Source organism: Canis lupus, chromosome 3, assembly GCF_003254725.2.
Source record: "Canis lupus dingo isolate Sandy chromosome 3, ASM325472v2, whole genome shotgun sequence".
NCBI lineage: Eukaryota > Metazoa > Chordata > Mammalia > Carnivora > Canidae > Canis > Canis lupus.
Genome location: NC_064245.1, coordinates 40811251 through 40830668, shown reverse-complemented (window position 1 = coordinate 40830668; position 19418 = coordinate 40811251). Strand labels below are relative to the sequence as shown.

Sequence of the window (19418 nt, the reverse complement as noted above, 5' to 3'; positions counted from 1 at the left end):
GGGGATATGTTCTTCTTCTAGTCATGTCGGGCTGACCCCAAATTCACCCCAGCTCCAGGCATGGGCCCATCATTCAACCCTGGACAGTGAGAGTCAGTTCCAAGACTTCCGTTCACCTTGGGAAGAAGCTTTCTTTCCACAGCATTGCCCAGAGACTCGTTGTAAGTCTGGATTACCAATACATGGGAAGAGGCCCCCAGATTAAAGTCAACTGAGAGATGACAGCAGTGCCAGGGTAGAGAGAGAGAGTTTCCCAGGATATCATTTTAAGCTCCTGGCTCTAGCAGGGCCTGAAGCTGATGCTCAACAACTGAGAATTGGGCTTGGCTTTCACATGTGTCTTTCAGAGTTTTGTTTTGTTTTGTTTGTTTTTGTTTTTTAAATACTAACCATGATAGGGGCAGAGCAGGTTGGGAAGGAAGATTACTAGTATGGACTCCTAGGAACCACCCTACGATCCTTAACCACGTAAGCTTTGTACCCTGAGATTTAGAAGGCCTGGGATGCTCCATCTATGCCTTAAACTGTCTCCTGGGCCTCTGCTCCTGGCCAGCACTCATGTTCAGGATGAGGTGGCTCTTTCTTACTCAACCTTGTGTTTGTGTGTTTCCTCAGCCTTTTCTGTAAGGCCCTTTAGGGTGACTCAGTGAATTATACGCTGAGAGCTACCCCACCTCTGTGCCAAAAGTCAAACATCTGGGGGGATCAAGAGTGGGAAGGACTGGAAAAAAGTGCAGGAGGGCGCACCTGGAGGCGATTATAAAACCATCCAGAGAAACAGTGCGTAGAAGTGTGGGGGCCAGCCTGGGGAGCCCTGCTTCTGTCAGCAGAGGTGCCCGCTGTGGCCAAGACAAGGGATGATACAGAGCCAGCTGGGGCTTGGGGTATGTCGGCCTCTGCTCACCAGAGCAGGGTCCTGCTTGTCAGTAGGGAGAGGTGCTGAGAGGGGTAGGTGGAGGAGACATTGCGGGAGGCGGTCTTCAGGATGGGTCTGGGGAGGCCTTGGAGGAATGGGTGTAGTCAAGGAAGATGGGGAGGGGAAGTGACAGTGGAAGTCTGTGGCTGGCCAGCTAGGCCAGAACAAGGTCAGTGGCCGGATGTGGAAAAACACATCAGACAGTGGAGCACTGGCAACCAGCTCTCTAGGGAAAGCAGCCTTGGTTTATAATGCCTGTTGCTACCCAAGGTGTAAATGCCCCCAGCAGGTGGATTTCAAGCAATCTGCGTGACCTCAGCCAATGCAGAGTTCCTCCAAGCCACACACACCACTGCTGGGGCACCCCACCCTCAAGTTCTGAGAGCGCCTGTCTTTGCTTTGGTGGGCCTGGTCTGGAGCTGCTGACTTGGGGAAGTTTCACACTATCACAGCTTTGGGAGTGTGGGCAGAGCTCTCATGTCCCTACAGAGAATAAACTTTATATGCTCAAGCTCTGCTTGTGGCCACTTCCACGGGTGGCTGCAAGCTTCCATGCCCTGTAGACTCAGCTTTACATCGGCCACTTGGCACCCCTTCTTCAGGACTGTTTGATATGGGTGGGTGCCAATCCTTTATGAATTTCTCAGTGGTAGGAAAAGCACAGAGTTCAAAGTAGGAGCTCAGAAATTCTGAGAAGCATGGTGATTGCTTCAAGTCTACTGACTTTGTGTGAGTCATACACTCAGCAAGATGCAAAATTTGCAAAGTGCTGGGATCCAGTGGTGACACTAGAACTTCCTGCTCTAATGGGGATTTAGCACCTGAGATTCATTCAGAAGGGTGGGACAGCCATCTCAGAGAATCTGCTGGAACACTGAGGTCATGATTAGTAGCCAAAACGCAGGTTCAGTGTCCAATGAGAAATCCATGTTGTGGGGCCATGTCAGCTCTAGACAGTGAGAACGCAGACCACAGCCTGGCCCAACTGCAGCAGCCTCCACCCAGAGTGAGCTTCCCTCGGCAGGGTTTGTGACACCTGGTGGGGTGAAAGCTCCCTGGCCCACCTGCAGGAGTCATTTCCAAGGCCTTGTACATAATGCTGTATTCTTATTCTTTTTCTGACAGAAGGTCCCAGAGTTAAGGCTTTGGGTCCTATGAGCTCTTGTCCCTCTTGGTCCTGCGGCCTCATGGCTATAGGCAAGTGCCCTGTGGCTGTAAGCAGGTTGTGTTGAGTTTGCACTTGAAATTAGGATTTTTAGGCCTAGAGATTCAACAAGAGCTATTAAAGTGATTACGAATGCTTTGATTTGATGGGCAAATAATAAAGTGAAGAACAAAGGGAAGTCCTGAGCCACCTGCTTTGGCCTGTGCTGTCTGAAAGTTCTGATTTGCTAGGGAGGAGATTTTCGCTTGCTGGTTCTGTCTGGGTCAGAGGCTGGATGTTTTAAGTCACTGTACAAAATATCACAGTGCCAGCTTTTGTGTATTTGGCTTAGAAGCCATCAGAAGCCTCTCAGCAGCTAGAGAGACTTTTTGCAGGGATGAAGATGGGCACATGCTCTCTCTTGCTACTGTGGCAGAACAAAACCTCCTTAATGGCCTGGAACGAGAGGTCAGGTGGCAAATGTCTGCTTCTCTCCTGGGGCCCTTCTCTCTCCCTGTGGATGTCTATACATCGTCCCTGGACTGGCAGTCAAAGTGAGAAGAGGTCATGAGCCATTCTGGGGAGCTGGGGGGGGGGGGCGGGGGGGCACAGTTCCTCCTTACAGCCGGCTGGAGATGTGAGAGGTCCGACCCCCACCCATGCCCTCCTCTTGCGTGGCACTGCGCAGAAGCTGGGCTTCTTTCTGTCTTTCTCCCCTTGGATTCTGCTAGAAGACTTGACCCGCAGTCAACCTACTTCTAATCCTGGCATCCAGTCAGTTCCTTTTATTTTCACTCGGATTTCTGCCAGTTCTGTTCTTAGCTAGGGATGCAAACTGCAGAGACATTTCCTGTTCCAGGTGGTTTTGAGCAGAAAGCCAGGCAGCGTGGGCTGAAGGTAGGTGGGGTGAAATTCTTCAGGAACTGCTCCCGGCAAATGTGAGAATGATTCAAAGTTACACCGGGGTGACTTCCAAGGCACCCGGCCCCGAGTGGAAACAAGGCTTGTTTGAACTGACTTAGGAACATAGCGAGTGGGGGCTACCTTTGGATTTGCCCTTGCTCACACACCAGGCCCTGGGATACTGGGATTAAAATTCATGAGTAAGATAAGAAGACAAGAGCTGGCTCCAGCACCCCCTGGAGGTGCAGTGCTTCTAGGGGAGTCGTCCTGAGACCCGGAACCAATCTCCTTGGGATGTAGGTTTGCCTCTTTGAAGTCCACACAAAGGAGTAAAAGCAATGGGCAAGTTTAACATGTGTTCGCCAGTGAAAAGTCATCCCCTTCTTGTTGACCTCTGCCTGTGACTGAATGCATCAGAGCAATTCTGGGAGACTGTGTGAATTGCCATGGACCTGGAGGAAATGAGGAGTTTGGACAAGCTATGGAACCCCCAGAACCTCAGTCTCCTTCTCATTGAAACAGGCAAAGCAATACTTTGCGGTACTTTCGGGGGTGATGACAGGTCGGGTCTGTGAAGCAGGGCACAGCTCAATGATTGGGAGCCACAAACATATCGATGTTAGTGCCATCTGTATATGTGGCCCACAGACTATAAGAGCTGAGGGGAACTAACAGGAGAGCTAGCCCCCCATGGGCAGCATTCACTAGTTACATGGCCCTAAAACAGGTTCCAGGAAAAAGTCCATTTTTACTAGAGGAATCAGAAGTTGAGCAAACTAAAGGATTCTGATACCCTTCTGTCATTCTTATATAGCCACAGGAAAGAATGGCCATATAAAAATGAACATAAACAGATATGTTTGAAGATGCTCCTAATTTTGACAGAAAGCTGGGGCTGGATCTGGTGTAGGAACGGTGCTGGAAGTCTCAGAAGCCAGCACCAGAAGCCAAGGTACTCAGTTGGAGGGCTTACTTACTGGTGCTTTGATAGAAGAACCAATCAGGTGATCTTGGAACTGTGCCGGCTCCCAGGAATACCAAGATTATGTCAAAGGCATAATCTGCCTGCCACCCCTCAAGGCCCAGTGCCCCCAGGGAGCAGAAATGTCTCTTTCAGGTAGGCGAAGGCTGATGTACCAGTTGGAAAGGGTAACTTTTTTTGGGGGGAAGGGCATGAGGTGACAGGGCTTCCAGAGCAAAAGCTGGTGAAGTTGACTTAGTTTCCTTAGGTGGGCAGAGAGGGGGTGGGGTCTTTGAGAATTTAGTAAAAAGGCCACTGCTTTGTAGAAACAGCCAAGAGCCAAGAAGATCATGTCTTATATATTTTTATCAACCTCAAATAGAACCTTGCAACACAGACTGAGGAGATTATAATAGGGGGAGGCCCAGGAGAAGGGTACCTGAGTAGGAGATCAGCCATCTCCAGTTTGAAATCCAACCCAAGACAGGAAAACAGGAGGAGGGCTGGCGGGAGGACATGGGTCACAGAATATCCCATCCCCATGAACTATGAGTAGAGGCAGCTGCTGGGCACTCTGCTGGCCCCCATAACCACATAAAGAACACTTAGGGGTCCCCTCACACCACTCTACCCTGGTGCCCAAGTACCAGCCAGATCTTTGCAAGTGCCAACGGAGAGTCTGGGTGTTAAGTTTAGGATACACTCAGAGGGACTTCTGTGCCTAAGAAGGGGTTTAAATGAACAATTCTTAGGCTTGAAGAATGTGGTTTTGTTGAAGGCAATGAAGACCAATCTGGAATGGAACCCCATCCTTCCATACAGAGACAGGCATTTGTGCCTCAAGTCAATAGAGTTTGACTGCTAGGAGTTTGGGGTACACAGCACCTAATGAAAACTAGTGCTCTTTTGTGCTTCCATTAGATCTAGGGCTATTACTCTCTTTTCCAGCTAAAAAATCATCCCCAGAGCCATCAACAGCTTCTAGGGGCTTCTTGTAAGCTGGACAATGTAACCATGCTGTGCACGCTAGTGCTGCTCTGGGTTCTCCTGCGGTGACTTTGGGAGATTTTCACTATCCCAATTCCTCGCTTCCTTCCCTCTGTCATCTTCCATCCTATTTGAAGTTGGTAGTTCCTACTAATCCCCACCCCTGGCTCCAACCCATCCACCCTGGGGGTGTCTACACTTTAGCCAAATAGAGACAACACTGTGTGGTGTACTCTGATTACTTCTATCATTATAGGGAGAATGATGCTGGACCAAATAATCAGCCTGATCATCCAAATCTTAGAACGTAAATCAAGAGTCTGATTATTTTTGTTTTTTACCCAGAAAACTGTGGGCAGGTTTATCCTCCACCACTCGAATCCTCCGAGCTCCCGCTGGAATGACAGCAGCTTCGATATAACCTGTGGTGACAGATAATGAACAGGTGAAGCACACCTCCACACTCCATCAGAGACCCATATAGAACCACGTGTCCCACCAAAATCCACCCTACCCCACGCCCACCCTCAGGGTGATTTTGGAGCCCACAGGCTGGTCTGACTCTGAGAGATCAACTCAACTAACAAGGAGCGTTCTTCTATGGTCAGAACCTCCTGGCTGCCCAAATTCCAGAGAGCACCATTTGTATACATTGAGAGTGAAGGGTGTCTTCCCCACCCCCATTCTTATGTTGAGGTCCCCAATCCCCAGTACCTCACAGTGTGACCTTATTTGGAAATTGGGTCTTTGCAGATATAACCCATTGAGATCCCACTGGAGTAGGGTGGGCACTTAATCTTATAAAAAGGGGAAAGCAGACAGAGACATGCACACACAACTCTGTGTAAGCATCAAGCAGAGATCCATCTGAAGGGATGATCCATCTACAAGTCAAGAAACACCAAAGGTTGCCAGCAAACCACCAGAAGCTAGGAGAGAGGCATGAAGCAGATTCTTCCTTACAGCATTCCAAAGGAAGCAGCCCTGCCTACAACTTGATCTTGTACTTGTAGCTTTCAGAGTCATGGGACAGTAATTGTCTGTTGCTTATGCCACTCAGTTTGTGGTACTTGGTGACAGCAGCCCTACCAGACTGAGACAGCCTAGAATCCTGTGTGAACAGCCACTCAGTTTGTGGTACTTGGTGACAGCAGCCCTACCAGACTGAGACAACCTAGAATCCTGTGTGAACAGCCTCTCCCTGGAGCACAGATGCTGAGTGCCCCTCACCATTTCATCTGTAGTTCCTTTGGGATTCGCTGTACTTAGGTTCCTTTGGGCTTTGCTATACTTTGAGCTGTCCCTAAATTCTTGGAATGCTAGCAGAAGCTAAGCTACTTGCCCAATGACAAAACCACTCCTAACATGTTGTTCACCATTTCCTGCTTCCACTGACCTCTGGGCATTTCTGCAACTCTCCCAGCACATCCTCTTGTCTATCTCCTTGAGTATTTCCAACTAAAATAGGAGGCCCTTAGAGGCATGGGGCCTTCCTCTGCCCATACTCTGACCCCACATGGCATGGATAATGAAGACAGTGGGTGGATAATGAAGATTCAGGGAGGGTATGACCTAGGCTGCCAGGCCGGAGGTCAGCAACTGGCTGCTGCCTGGTTAACTGTGTCTGTCAATGAATGAGGCCAGGACAGTGGTGAGATTTTGAAATGCAGGCCAGTAATTGTTTTGTTTTGATTTTCATTTGGGTTTTAGACAAGGGTTATGTGTGTTTGCTTCAGCAATTTAGATGATGATCCCGAATTAGATTATGAATCCCTCTCCTGTGGTTCCTAAATGTGATCATCAGAGTCAGCAAGGGAGCTTTAAAAATGAGAGATTTCTGAGCCCAACTATGTAGAGATTATGGAAATATCTATTTTTGAGGGGTTGGTTTATTTCCTCATTTTCTCACAGTAAAACTAACTTTATTTTTATTATAAAAATAGTACATGATAATTCAAACCACAGAAGGGAAAGAACTGAAATCAACCAGTAACATGTTGTACTATAGAAAATAACCTCCCAAAAAGTAATATTTTGGTGACTAGCCTTTTTAGCATCTATTAATGCATATAAAAATACATGTATCATTTTACATGAATAGGATATTGTATGGAGTTTTAAAAGATCAGGGACAACTTTAAAATAGAGTTTTGCTAAGCAATGTGTGCCCAAGTACAAAATTCAAGTTACAAAATGTTATTGTAGAACGTATATTTCTCTAAAAAGATGTATTCTGTACTTAGCTATCTTTCTAACACTCTTATTATTTATAAAACTTTGTATATTTTGGCTGGGTTCCTGTAAAGCTAATTGAAACATCTGCTCATATGATAGTTTTTTTCCTTCCTTTCTAATCATTGTGACTTTACTTTCTTTTCTTTTTACCATTCTGGTTGGAAATTGCAAAGCCATGTTGTATGCAACATGAAATTGTGGCATCCTTGCCTTATTCATGATGTTCACAGGAATGACTCCAAAGTTTTCCCACTGAAAATGATGTCTTCTCTGATAACGTGACAGATATCAATGATCAGATTAAGGAAGTTGTCTTTTTTCCTACTTAAGAGCTTTTGTTACAAAGAGATACTGAAGTTAGTGAAGTGCTTTTTTGCATCTACTGATAATCATCATATTGTTTCTTTTCCCCCAATCTGAAGACCTTAGGGTAGCTGAACTGTAATCACACTAGGCATGACTAACATGGCACATGGGTCAGTATATTAGTTCTGTCTTTCCTTCACCAATACATTTTAGTTAATTGTTATTTCTTTTTTTATCCTGATGTTTTTATGTAAACCTTTAATTATATTTAGATTTCTACTGTGTAGTTTGTCAGCTGGTAAGTGAAATATTTTAATCCCTGGATATTAAAAGATGAGGAAAAATTACACTGTGCTCCACTTTCTTACATCCTCCTTTCAACTTTTATTACATGAATCCCACACTGTATTTATTTATGACATTTATCCTTTGCTAAGGTAATTCCTGCAATTGTTTTAATCTTAGACCTAAAAATTAATTTAATGTTCATTATGTGTCCCTCTGCCAGTTTCTTTGATAAATTCATACTTGCCTCAAGTTTGTGCTCTTTGAGATGGGCTTGTAGGAATTATATTTTTTGAAGTGTAATATAGTAAAAAAATACTGTTTGTTGTTCTTATACTTGAATGTCAGTTTGACAGGTATAAAATTCTTGGCTCATACTTTCTTTCTCTGAGCCCATTGTTATGAGTTGCTCCATTGAATGTCAGTGAGGAGAAGACAGGCCAATCTGATGTTTTTATCAGGTGACCTAAAATTTGGACTGAATGCTTAAAAGAGTCCTATCTTTAAAATCTATTAACTATTAAGCTAGTCTTAGTTTAGCATAATTTTTTCCTGGGACATAAGGCTATACTATTATTATACTTAAATATATATTTTTCTGATCTATTTGTTTGCTTTCTTTTTGGGGGACACCGAATTATGCTTGATTTTAGTTTTCTTCCATTATATTCATTTGGTCTCTTCCCCTTTTGATTCTTTGTTCATTTCCATTTTGCTCTGCTCATTTTCTTCAGTCCTGTTCTCTATGCTTTTTGTGTTATCAGTGATGTCACTTCCTTTTGCTTCCATATGAACTTGGTTTCTGTGATGGATCAATGTTCTTCCTTGATACCTTTCCTTAGCTCTGCCATATCATGTTTCATCTCCCTCTGTTGCTCCATTGTATCTTCACTGAGGTCTTGTATCTTAGTTATGAGTTCTTGTTTTTTTGAGGCTATTGTTTAATCAGTTTTTGGAATTTATGGAAGTAATATTTGGTCACAATTTTCATCTTCTCCCTGGCAATATTTTGCTGGTGGTATTTTCTTTTCATTCACTTGTTCTTCTGTCTTTTATCCCTTTACTATTGCAGTGATAGATCTTGTTCTGATTTTTTTTTTGTTCTGATTTTCTAAGTTTATTACTAATTTTTATGTGACAAAGTTCTAATTGTATCAGCTGCTTGCAGTAGGCTCGTGCAAGAGGGAAGAACAGGATAGTGTCATGGGCTAGCAGGACTTTTAATTGTTAGGACATGGGTTTATGTGTATCAGTGAATTTTTATTTTTGTAAAGCTTTATGCATTTTAAATTGATACAAATACAATGTATATTTTCTCTTAAGAATTTTATAATATAGGGAAATCTCATGTCTTCCTAATCCCTCTTCCTTCCTTGTGGGAACTTCCACTATCAATCTGATGTATATTCATTCAGATATACACATATATCTCTGAAAATCAAAAATATTTATATTCATCTATATTTTACATAAACATTAAGAATAACATTATGACTATTGTATTATATTATACTTTTTAACATGATATATCTTGGAGATCAATCCATGTGAGTGTGTATAGCCCTACTTAATTTTTCATTTAAATTTTGGCTTACATAATTACTCCCCTACTGATGTACGTTGAGGTTGTTTCAAATTATTCACTATTAGAAACAAGGCTATCTTGTTTATGAATACACACACAAAACTCCTAACAAAATAGCAGCAACTGAGTCCAGCAACATATTGAAAGGATTATATACCATGATCAAATAAGATTTATCCCAGGAATTCAAGGTTCAACATGTAAAAATGAGTTAATATAATCTATATAAAAAACAATAACTACAAGATCATTTTAATAGATTCAGAGAAAGTATCTGACAAAATTTAATACTCCTTCATGATAAAAACACTCAACAAATTAATGTAAGGGAACTTCCTCAACCTGATAAACAGCACTTATAAAAAACCCACAGCTAACATAAGACTTCATGATGAAATATTTTAATGTTTAGGTTTGTACTGGAAATTCTCTCCATGTTGATTGGGCAAGAAAGATTTTTAAAAGGCATCCAAATTAGTAAGGAAGAAGTAAAAACATCTCTATTTGCAGATGTCAAGATCTTATATATAGAGAAATCCTAAGGAATACACTAAAAGCTATTAAAATTGGTTTAGTAAGGTTGCAAGATATGAGATCAATATACAAAAACCAACTGCATTTCTAGGCACTAGGGTTGAACAGTTCAAAATGAAATTAAGAAAACAATTTGAATTAAATAGCATAAAAAATACTTAAGAATTACCTTCACAAAAGATGTCCAAGATTTCTACACCAAAAACTACAAAACACTGTTGAAAGATATTAAAGAAGATCTAAATAAATGGAAAGACATTCCATGTTCATGGAGAAGAATATTTAATGCTAAAGTGGGACTACTTCACAAACTGATTTACAGCTTCAACATGGTCTATATAAAAGTTCCAGCTTTTTGTTTCTGTTTTTTGCCAAAAATGAGAAGCTGATCCTGAAATTTATATGGAAATTCAAGGAACTCAGAATAGACCAAACAATATTTAAAAAGAACAAAATTGGAGAACTGATGCTTACTCATTAAGTTTTCTAGTCAGCTATAGTAATGAGGACAATGTGGCATTTGGCATAAAGACAGGTTTTTTAAAAAAATATTTTATTTATTTGAGAGAGAGAGAGAGTGTGTGAGGGGAAGAGCAGAGAGAGAGAGGGACAAGCAGACTCTACATTAAGCAGGGCTCAATCTCATGACCCTGAGATCATGACCTGAGTGGAAATCAAGAATTGGGTGCTCAACTGACGAAACCATCCACGCACCCCAAGACAGACATGTTTATTAATGGAATATAACTGAGAATCTAGAAATAAACCCCTTATTGACTTTTTAAAAGCAAAGGTACCAAGAATATTAAATGAAGAAAGAATAGTCTTTTCAACAGTGTTGGGATAATTGGATATCCACATACATGGATAGGTGGACTCTTCTCTCAAACCATACAGCAAACCTATCCTAAAATGGATCATAAACCTAAATCTAAGACTTAAAACTATGAAAATCTTAGAAGAAAATATAAGAGTAAACTTTTTATGACCTTGGATTAGGCAATCGTTTCTTACATATGACAGCAAAAGCACAAGCAACAAAAGGGGGGTAAAAGTAGAATATATCAAAATTTAAAACTTTGTGCTTCCAAGGACACCATCAAGAAAGCAGAAAGCAAACTCACACACTGGAAGAAAACATTTGCAAGTCATTCTGATAAAGAAACCATCTAGGATATATAAAGAAAGCTTACAATTCAGTAATAAAGTGACAAATAATCCAATTTAAAAATGGGCAAAGGATTTTAATAGACATTTATTCAAAGAAGATGGATGAATAGCCAGTGGGCACATGAAAAGATGCTCAAAATCATTAGTCATTAGGGAAATGCAAAACAGAACCACCATCAGATATTACTTCACACCTAGTGGGATGCCTATAACCAAAACAATAGACAAGAAGTCCTATAGAGAATGTGGAGCAAATGGAACCCTCATTCATTGCTAGCAGGAATGTAAAATGGTACAGGTACTTTGGAGAAGAGTTTGGCAGTGTCCCCTAAAATTAAATAGAATGACCATATGATCTACCAATTCCGTTCCTAGGTATATAGCCAAGAAGAATGAAAACACATGTCCACACAAAAACTTACATACAAATGTTCACATCAGCATTATCCATAATACCTAAAAAAAAAAAATAAAAAGGTGGAAACAACTCAAATACCCATCAAGTGATGAATGTATTTTTAAAACATGTGGTAGAACCACACAATGAAATATTATTCAGCAATAAAAAGAATGAAGCCACTGATACATGCCACAATATGGACAAACCGTGACATATTATGTGAAGTTAAAGAAGCCGGTCACAAAGGAACCACATATAGTGTTTGCTGTTTATATGAAATGTTCAGAACAGAGAAACAGACAGAGAGAGTAGTTGCTGAGGGCCAGGGTAGGAGGGAGATGGGGAATGACTGCTGACTGTGGGGTTTCTTTTTAGGATGACTAGTGATGCTTGCACAACTTTGTGCATGTGCGACATACCCATGTTATTGCACATTTTAAATGGGCGAATTTTATGGTGTGTGGATTATATTTCAAGAGAAGTGCTTTAAAAAAAAGAAAGAATACTCCAGCAAACAGTGCCACGTTCTACCTGATCCGCTGTGAGAATTGCTGGGTCAAATATACATGAGTTTAAATGTTACTTGTATAGCTTAACTGCCCTCCATACAACTTGACTAATATATGTCATCCCACACTCTATGAGGTTGTCTGTTTATTCAGACTTCTAAGTACTTGAAATCATCCATCTTCTTAACATTTGCTAATCCAATAGGTGAAAAAAAATTATATGGGAGATTTAATTTGCATTTCTCTCAGTGTGGGTTGGCATTTTATTACATATTGATTGGCCATTTGCACTTCCTTTTCAGTTAACTGCCTTGTTGATAAGCACTGCCCATTTTTCTACTGGCTTTTTATTTTTATTTAATTGATCAGGAATTTTAAAAGTATATCTTAGTACCTATCAACATATATTTATCAACTCAAACTCTACTTACTCAACTTATTGCAAACATTTTTTTTGTCTGTTACTTATCATTTCTTTATGATGCCCTTTATTACATGTTTTTAATTTGAGAGTCATACTTTTGAGATTTTTTTCTTTTCTGATGGCTTCTTCTCATTCTGTACTAGATTTTTTATTTTATTTTATTTATTTGACACAGAGAGAGAGCATAAGGAGGGGTAGGTAGCAGCAGAGAGAGAGGGAGAGGGAGAAGCAGTCTCCCGCTGAGCTGGGAGCTGGATGTGTGGCTTGATCCCAGGAACTCGAGATCCTGACCCTAGCTGAAGGCAGACACTTAACAAATTGAGCCACTCAGGCACCCCACATTCTGTACTAGTTTTATGAATACAGTAGCATCTCAAATTTTTTTGAGAATACTTGGTAGAGATTTTTCACTTCTATTACTTGAGTGATCTTATTTTTCCCATGGGTCCTCCTTTCAGCTTTCCTTGGTCTTTCCCATTTGTGTTGCAAGCTCTTTTAGGAAGGATGCTATAAATGGGTTGTCTCTGTGAATATAGGCAGGACTGGCTGACCATCAGGACTGGCTTTCAGCTGGGGGGCAGTGAGCCCAACCAGCTGGTTGGGTGCTAACCACAGAAACAGCAAAATGTTTTCTGCAGGTTCTATGTCATGATGCTGGCCACCAAATATCTCCAGGTGTCTGTCCAGAAAAGACAGGGATGTACTTCCACGCCCTCTTAAAACCTTGTGACCATGGGACATACTTTGATCCTTAAAATGGATCATGGACATACTTTGATCCTTAAAATGTGAGTGAAAGTGATGTGCACATAGGAGCTTGAAGAACATCAGGGCCTGATTTACTGTCTTCCCTTTTTCCAGCCGAGGTGCTTGTTACAGCTTCTGAACAATGAAATCTGTCAACCCCGGTCCATAAGAGGCTCAAATATGCAGACCCTCCTACCACCCATGTTGGACATGCAGCAGGAACAAGAAATAAACTTTTGTGTTAAGCCATTGAGATTTGGGAGGCTTTTGATTTGTGTCTTGTTTGTTTATTGCAGCAAATCCAAGTCTATTATTCGGGTTCTATGCATGAGATGTCCTTGTTCCACTTAAACTTCTTAATAAGTTTCTTTTCTTTTCTTTTCTTTTCTTTTCTTTTCTTTTCTTTTCTTTTCTTTCTTTTTCTTTTCTTTTCTTTTTTCTTTCCTTTTCTTTTCTTTTTTTCTTTTCTTTTCTCTTTTCTTTTCTTTTCTTTTCTTTTCTTCTTTTCTTTTCTTTTCTTTTCTTTTCTTTTCTTTTCTTTTCTTTTCTTTTCTTTTCTTTTCTTTCTTTTCTTTTCTTTTTTTTAAAGTAGGTTCCATGCCCAGTGTGGAGTCCAATGTGGGGCTCAAACTCACAACTCAAGACCTGAGCTGAGATCAAGAGTGGGACACTCAACCGAATGAGCCACCCAGGCACCTCTTAATAAGTTCCTTTTCATCGTTGTTAAGGTGAGCCTGGGAAGAGTGGAAACACTTATTCTTCAGCCAGCCATCTTGGATGGAAAGTTAAGCAGTGTCTGTCAGTCTTGACAGCAAATACCTGGGTGTTGTTACCATAGATTCAGCTCCAGAAGTTTCACACATACATGTTCTACTTAATGCTTAGGGGGGATTCACAGATATAAATACAGTTTGGTCTGAGGGCAGTGGTTATCTTACTTCTGTGCCCTGATCCTGATTCCCAGGCAGGGTAACTTTAACCAGATGGGGTATGGTCCTCCAGGGTGATTCCTTCCAGACACTTCCCACAGGGGATGGCATCACTGGCCTGCCCGGAGAGACTGCACACGGTCCCTGCACTGTCCAGTCCTCACAGGGGGAGGCAGGGGGCTCGTGATTGAAAACAGTTTTTTGCTCTAGCAAGGCTTTTCTACTTAAAAAGTCTGGCCACCAAAACAAAACAAAACAAACATAACATAACAAAACAAAACAATAGAACACATCTTTTAGGATTATAGCATTCGGCTTTGTACCACAAATTTTTCTTAGAGAAATTCCTTCCTTCTGGGGGAGTCTGAAGAATTACTGGATTCTAGGCATACAAGACAGTAAAGTGTCAACAACGGAGACAAAATTGTTCAGGGTCACTGGAATGGGAATCTTTTCTGGGGAGGAATCTCCATTTCAACCACACAACTGACCTGGGAACAGGATCTGCTTGGGGAGTTGAATTCTTCTCGGAAAGAAGCTGCTGTTACATGGAATCTTCCTATTTTGTGACTAATAAATCTTGGTGTTAGCATGATGAGGCTGCTAGGATTAGAGGCAATGGATGCCATCTGCCAAGATCCAGATTTGTTCATTTACCACATTCCACAGCAAGGTAGTATGTTTATGACCAATGCATGGTCACCACACCTATGTTTAAACTTAACTTTGGCAAAAAAAGTAACACTGAAAAGGACCCTGTCTTCTCTCCTCTCTCAAGTATGCTGGGGGCAGAGCAGATAAGCAGTGAAGAGCTCAGGGTATACACACAATCAGGGGAGGCTCACCCTCAAGTGACCTCTGAGTAATAGGCCAGGGGAGTCACTGCCCACACGTGGGTTCTGCTAACTTTTCTAAGATATGCAGAAAACTAATGAAAGAGAGAATCCCTGGGAAAAAAAGGCAGGTGTTCTGTTCATAAACCAAGGAAATCACCTCTACTTCACTGTCCTCTTTCTGATGGCTTCCTCCTTTGACCCACAGCTCAAAGCCCATACTGAGGTTGGTGTAAAGAGTGACCAGGAATGGCAAGAGGCCCATCACCAAGTCCCAAAGTACCTTGTCATCCCTCATACCAGACGGTCCCTTATGCAGATGCCAGATACCATATATTGACTGGGCATGAAAAATCACTAAAGGGGGATGGATGTACTCTAAGAATTCACAAGATAACATCACATTTTAGGTAGGGTAGGTAAGACTTTATCTTTGGAATAATTTTCCATTCCAGTCTCTGCCATCAAGCAAGAGAAATCCAGTTAGAGGGACATGATTTTAGTTCCATGATGAAGCCATGGATAAAATTCAGTGCCTTTGCCATCCTTCTAGGAGAACGTGTCATTTTTGCTCTAAGGATGAGTTGTTCAAAGGGACATCAAGGTGATGTTGACCTGAAATCTATCTCAAATCTTCTGAATAGTTAATATGACTGGGCTATGAACCCATTCCCCTGCAAAATAATTTTTGTCTGAATTCCCCAAGTACTTTAGATGATGATGTGGCCACACCTTTCCCTTGTTTTTTTAGTAATGTTAACTTTCTTTGGAAGGAAACAATTGTGTTGGGTAGGTACCATGATGGAATACAGGTAAAACTCTGGCGAGGTGGCCTAGAACTCTTTCACGAGTCTGTATCAAACATGTGAAAGAAACAACAGGTTTTTTTTTGGGGGGGGGGGTGAGGGGTAATTGTTTTACAGAATGCTTGGAGAAGCTTTTGTGTAAGTTTATAGTTTTCTCTCTCTCTCCTTTTTTTTTTTTTTTTTTTAAATAAAGCTGTTTATGAGAATACTACTGTCTTTATGTTTATCCCTAAGGGTTGTTCTGGGTCTAACTGGAAAGACATGTTTGGAAAGCCTGTGGGGTCATACTAATACCCTTGTCCAGTTCCAATGATGTGAGAGCAGTGTAGGTGGGCCAAAGCAAGGCCGTGACCTGATCTCCAGTATGAAGACCAGGAGGCTCTTATTCCCTGCCCTTTGGGAAGTCCAACTCTGTGACTTCCCTATGGAAGATAGTGCCCCCTGTGGCTAATTCTCTGGTGTGTCTTAGCATTTTCTGCCAAAGTGCCAGGTGTGACTGAGGAAAATGAAGATGTATCCCTGGCACATTGATACATGTTTCTGGTCTCCAATCTCATAACCCTTTACCTTTTATAGCTTTTAAATTGGTTTTATTCTACAGTTCTTTTAAATTGGTTTTATTCTACAGTTCTTTTTGGCAATCAGTCTTAAACATCATATAGCAGTGATAAATGGCCTTAGTGTCTATCCAATGACTTCATGCACAACTCATTCCCATTGACTCTGCTCAGAACACATTCAGGCACAGAAGCGAGGAAAGAGTCCCACACCAGACATGTCACCTCTAATACTGTGCATGACATACAAACATCTTACATGAGAAACACTTGGGAACAGGCTTTGCCATCACGCATGTGGACACCTTCGTACAAAGATTATTCTTGACTGAGGAAAAGAAATATACTGTAAATGGCTTACATGCACATTTCAAGGAGCTGATACTGTAGTTCTTAAATGCGGTAGAGAAAAGAGTCATTTTTTGTCATTATACAGGGTAAATTTCCCCACAGAACCTCCATATCCTACACCCAGGGAACAGAACTTGGCATGTCACAGAGTTTCTCAAGGTAATTATTGAATACATATGTGACTTGCAGATCTATCCACACTCAAAAGGGATAGATCCCATCACCTTCCCTTTTAAGAATTCATTAATTGAGAAGGTTCTCTTCAAGATTAAGTGCAAAGTGACTCAGAACCCATGGGGTGCTATGGGTGTTCTCCAGGGGGACTTCAGGGGCCACCAGTCACCTTTGTAGGTGCACAGAATTAAGGAGGAGCACAGAATAAAGTTAAAATAGTGATACTTTAATGAATGAGATAGAGGCATCCTACGAAGAACTTTCAGATCACTAAATTAAAAATAAACTCAGCTCTTTCAACTCAATCAAAGGCTTGAACATGTTCAAGCCCATCCATTAGAGAAACAATACAATAGCCATTGGAGTAGATCCCTTCTATAGCTGAGTTGCTGAGGGCCTTGGTTGTCCAAAGTCAGGAGTCAGCATGCCAGGGGGGTAATAACCAGCCCACACTCAGAATGCCATATTCCCATTTGCTCTTTGTGATCCCTCAAGGACACAAGAGGGGGGCATCCTGGCATCCTGAGTGTGCGTGTGTGTGTGTGTGTGTGTGTGTAGTCTCAACCCAAACACTTAGGTGAAAAAATCCAGAAGAGTTCAGGCAAGGGTCAGAACTTCATATAATTGGGCAAAAATCCTGAATTTGATTACTTGTTATCTCTGTGGTGTGGTATTTCTTTTTGATATTCACCCTTAAGGGTGATAAGACATTCCTCCTTCTCCCAGTCTTTCTAGCTGGGCAGAGATGAAAGTTACCTTCCTATCTAAACTGACAGGATTAGCGAATCCACCCGGCTGTACTTGGAGTCACCCAGATGTGATGTGACCTGGGGGCTTTATACCATTTCTAAGTTTGTTTTTTTCTTCAGCCTGAAATAGCTTTCCTCCACCCCCACCATCAGTTCACTTTACCCATCCTTTATGGCTCAGGGACCACCCTCATCTTTCAGCAGGCCGGGACAAGGCACCCCACCAGAATTTGAGGCCCCAGAGCACCCCCCACTGAGCAGCCTCCGCCTCACACATGGACTCAAGCTGCTTGCCTGGGGGTACCCTCCTTCTGCAGGCAGTGACCAACTTAGTGATCATTAACTTTTATTTCTGCACATCTCATACTTAAAACAGAGTAGTGTTGAATAAATGTTTACTGGGTAACCGTTTGTACCTTTGCATACGTACATTCCAGAATGTCAGACCCCAATTATAGGTTTGTGTTTGATGGAACTATATTAAATAGTGGTGCATTCATGTGTGAGTGAGCATTTCATGCACAGCTACAGTAAGCAGAATCCACACTGATATGAGCTTCTGCTCACAGGCCCCAAACATTAGGATTTGGAAAAAAACAGCTTCAAACTTAAAACAAAGGTGTGACATCTGGCAACTGTTCAGAAGGACAGAACTTTTCCAGGTGGGGGAAGCTAGTGGGTGCTTATCTTTCTCTGAAGGTTTGCTAAGGCTATTGTGCCCCAGAAGCTGGCAGGAAGCACAAATATCATGAGCTAGGGTGGCAAGAGCTTGACCCTCATGAGGTTTCCAATGGCCACCTGTCCCTCCACAGGGGAGTGGCAGCCAGACCCCAGAATCCTGACCACCCCCAGAAGGAAGGCTGCACATTCCTGCCACCCCCCTTCTTCCTGTGCACAGATGGGACCCAGGCACGAGGTAGGACAGAGAAAGGAGAGAGAGAGAAAAAAAAAAAACAACACAACAGGTTACTATGATTGGAAGAATGGATCTACTCATACCAAGATGAAAGGTCAACAAGTAGATTAGACTCTGGGGAAAAAAAGAGGATTTTTTTTTTCTTTCCCTATTGGGGTTCTCTTGGAAGTGAGCTGCTATGCAAGCAGTGGAGGTTTCCAAAGATGTGTGTAGCAGAAATGGCCTTAGTGTTCTGGTGAATTCCTCAAGGGGGCAGGAGTGGGCACAGTTGTGCTTGACCTGCCTTCCACGTAAGGGAGCAACTGTAGTCAGTTCAGTTTATTGGAGCTTAGCACAACATTTGATTTAAATAAAGGGTTCTAGTGCTTCCTATTTTTTTTTTTTTAATCAGTAGTAACACTTGCCAACTGCAGAGGTTTTATTCCTAGCTGCCCTTGCTGGCATAACAGACAAGGTCAAAGTCTCGCTGCAAACTGGAGCTAAGGGTCCCAATAGAGAAAGTGGCCTCAGACATGTCAAAACAAATATAAATCACCCAAGTTCCAGAGCAGTGTTGTTTGAGAACTTTCTTTTTTTTTCCCAACATTTAAAAAAAAAAAAAAAAGTTTATCCATGAGAGACACACACAGAGAGGCAGAGACATAGGCAGAGGGAGAAGTAGGCTCCCTGTGGGGGCCTGATGTGGGACTCAATCCCGGGACCCAGGATCACAACTTGAGCCGAAGGTTGACGCTCAACCACTGAGCCACCCAGGTGTCCCAACTGAGAACTTTCTGTGGGGATGGAAATGTTCTCTCTGTGGGCTGTCTTGCACAGGAGCCCCTTGCTACATGTGGCAATGGAGCACTAGAGATTGGAGCACTAAGGGCTGAATTTTTAAGTTTAATTTTAACTATAATTAAAATTCGAACAGACTAAAATGGCCCGTGGGTACTGTCCTGGAGGATGCAGCTTCTGAGGGCACTTTTCCCCCAAACTGACTGGTTCTAGCATGATC

General features: G+C 42.1%; 1 protein-coding gene across 1 annotated transcript in view; it reads right to left on the bottom strand.

Annotated features, from left to right (window-relative positions):
• Nucleotides 1-19418, bottom strand: part of ADAMTS17 (ADAM metallopeptidase with thrombospondin type 1 motif 17) — a 326151-nt gene that overhangs the window by 75681 nt on the left and 231052 nt on the right. Inside the window, exon 16 of the mRNA XM_025436907.3 lies at nt 5253-5333. Within this exon, the coding sequence (XP_025292692.1) occupies nt 5253-5333 (81 nt within the window). The remainder of the gene's footprint in view (nt 1-5252; nt 5334-19418) is intronic.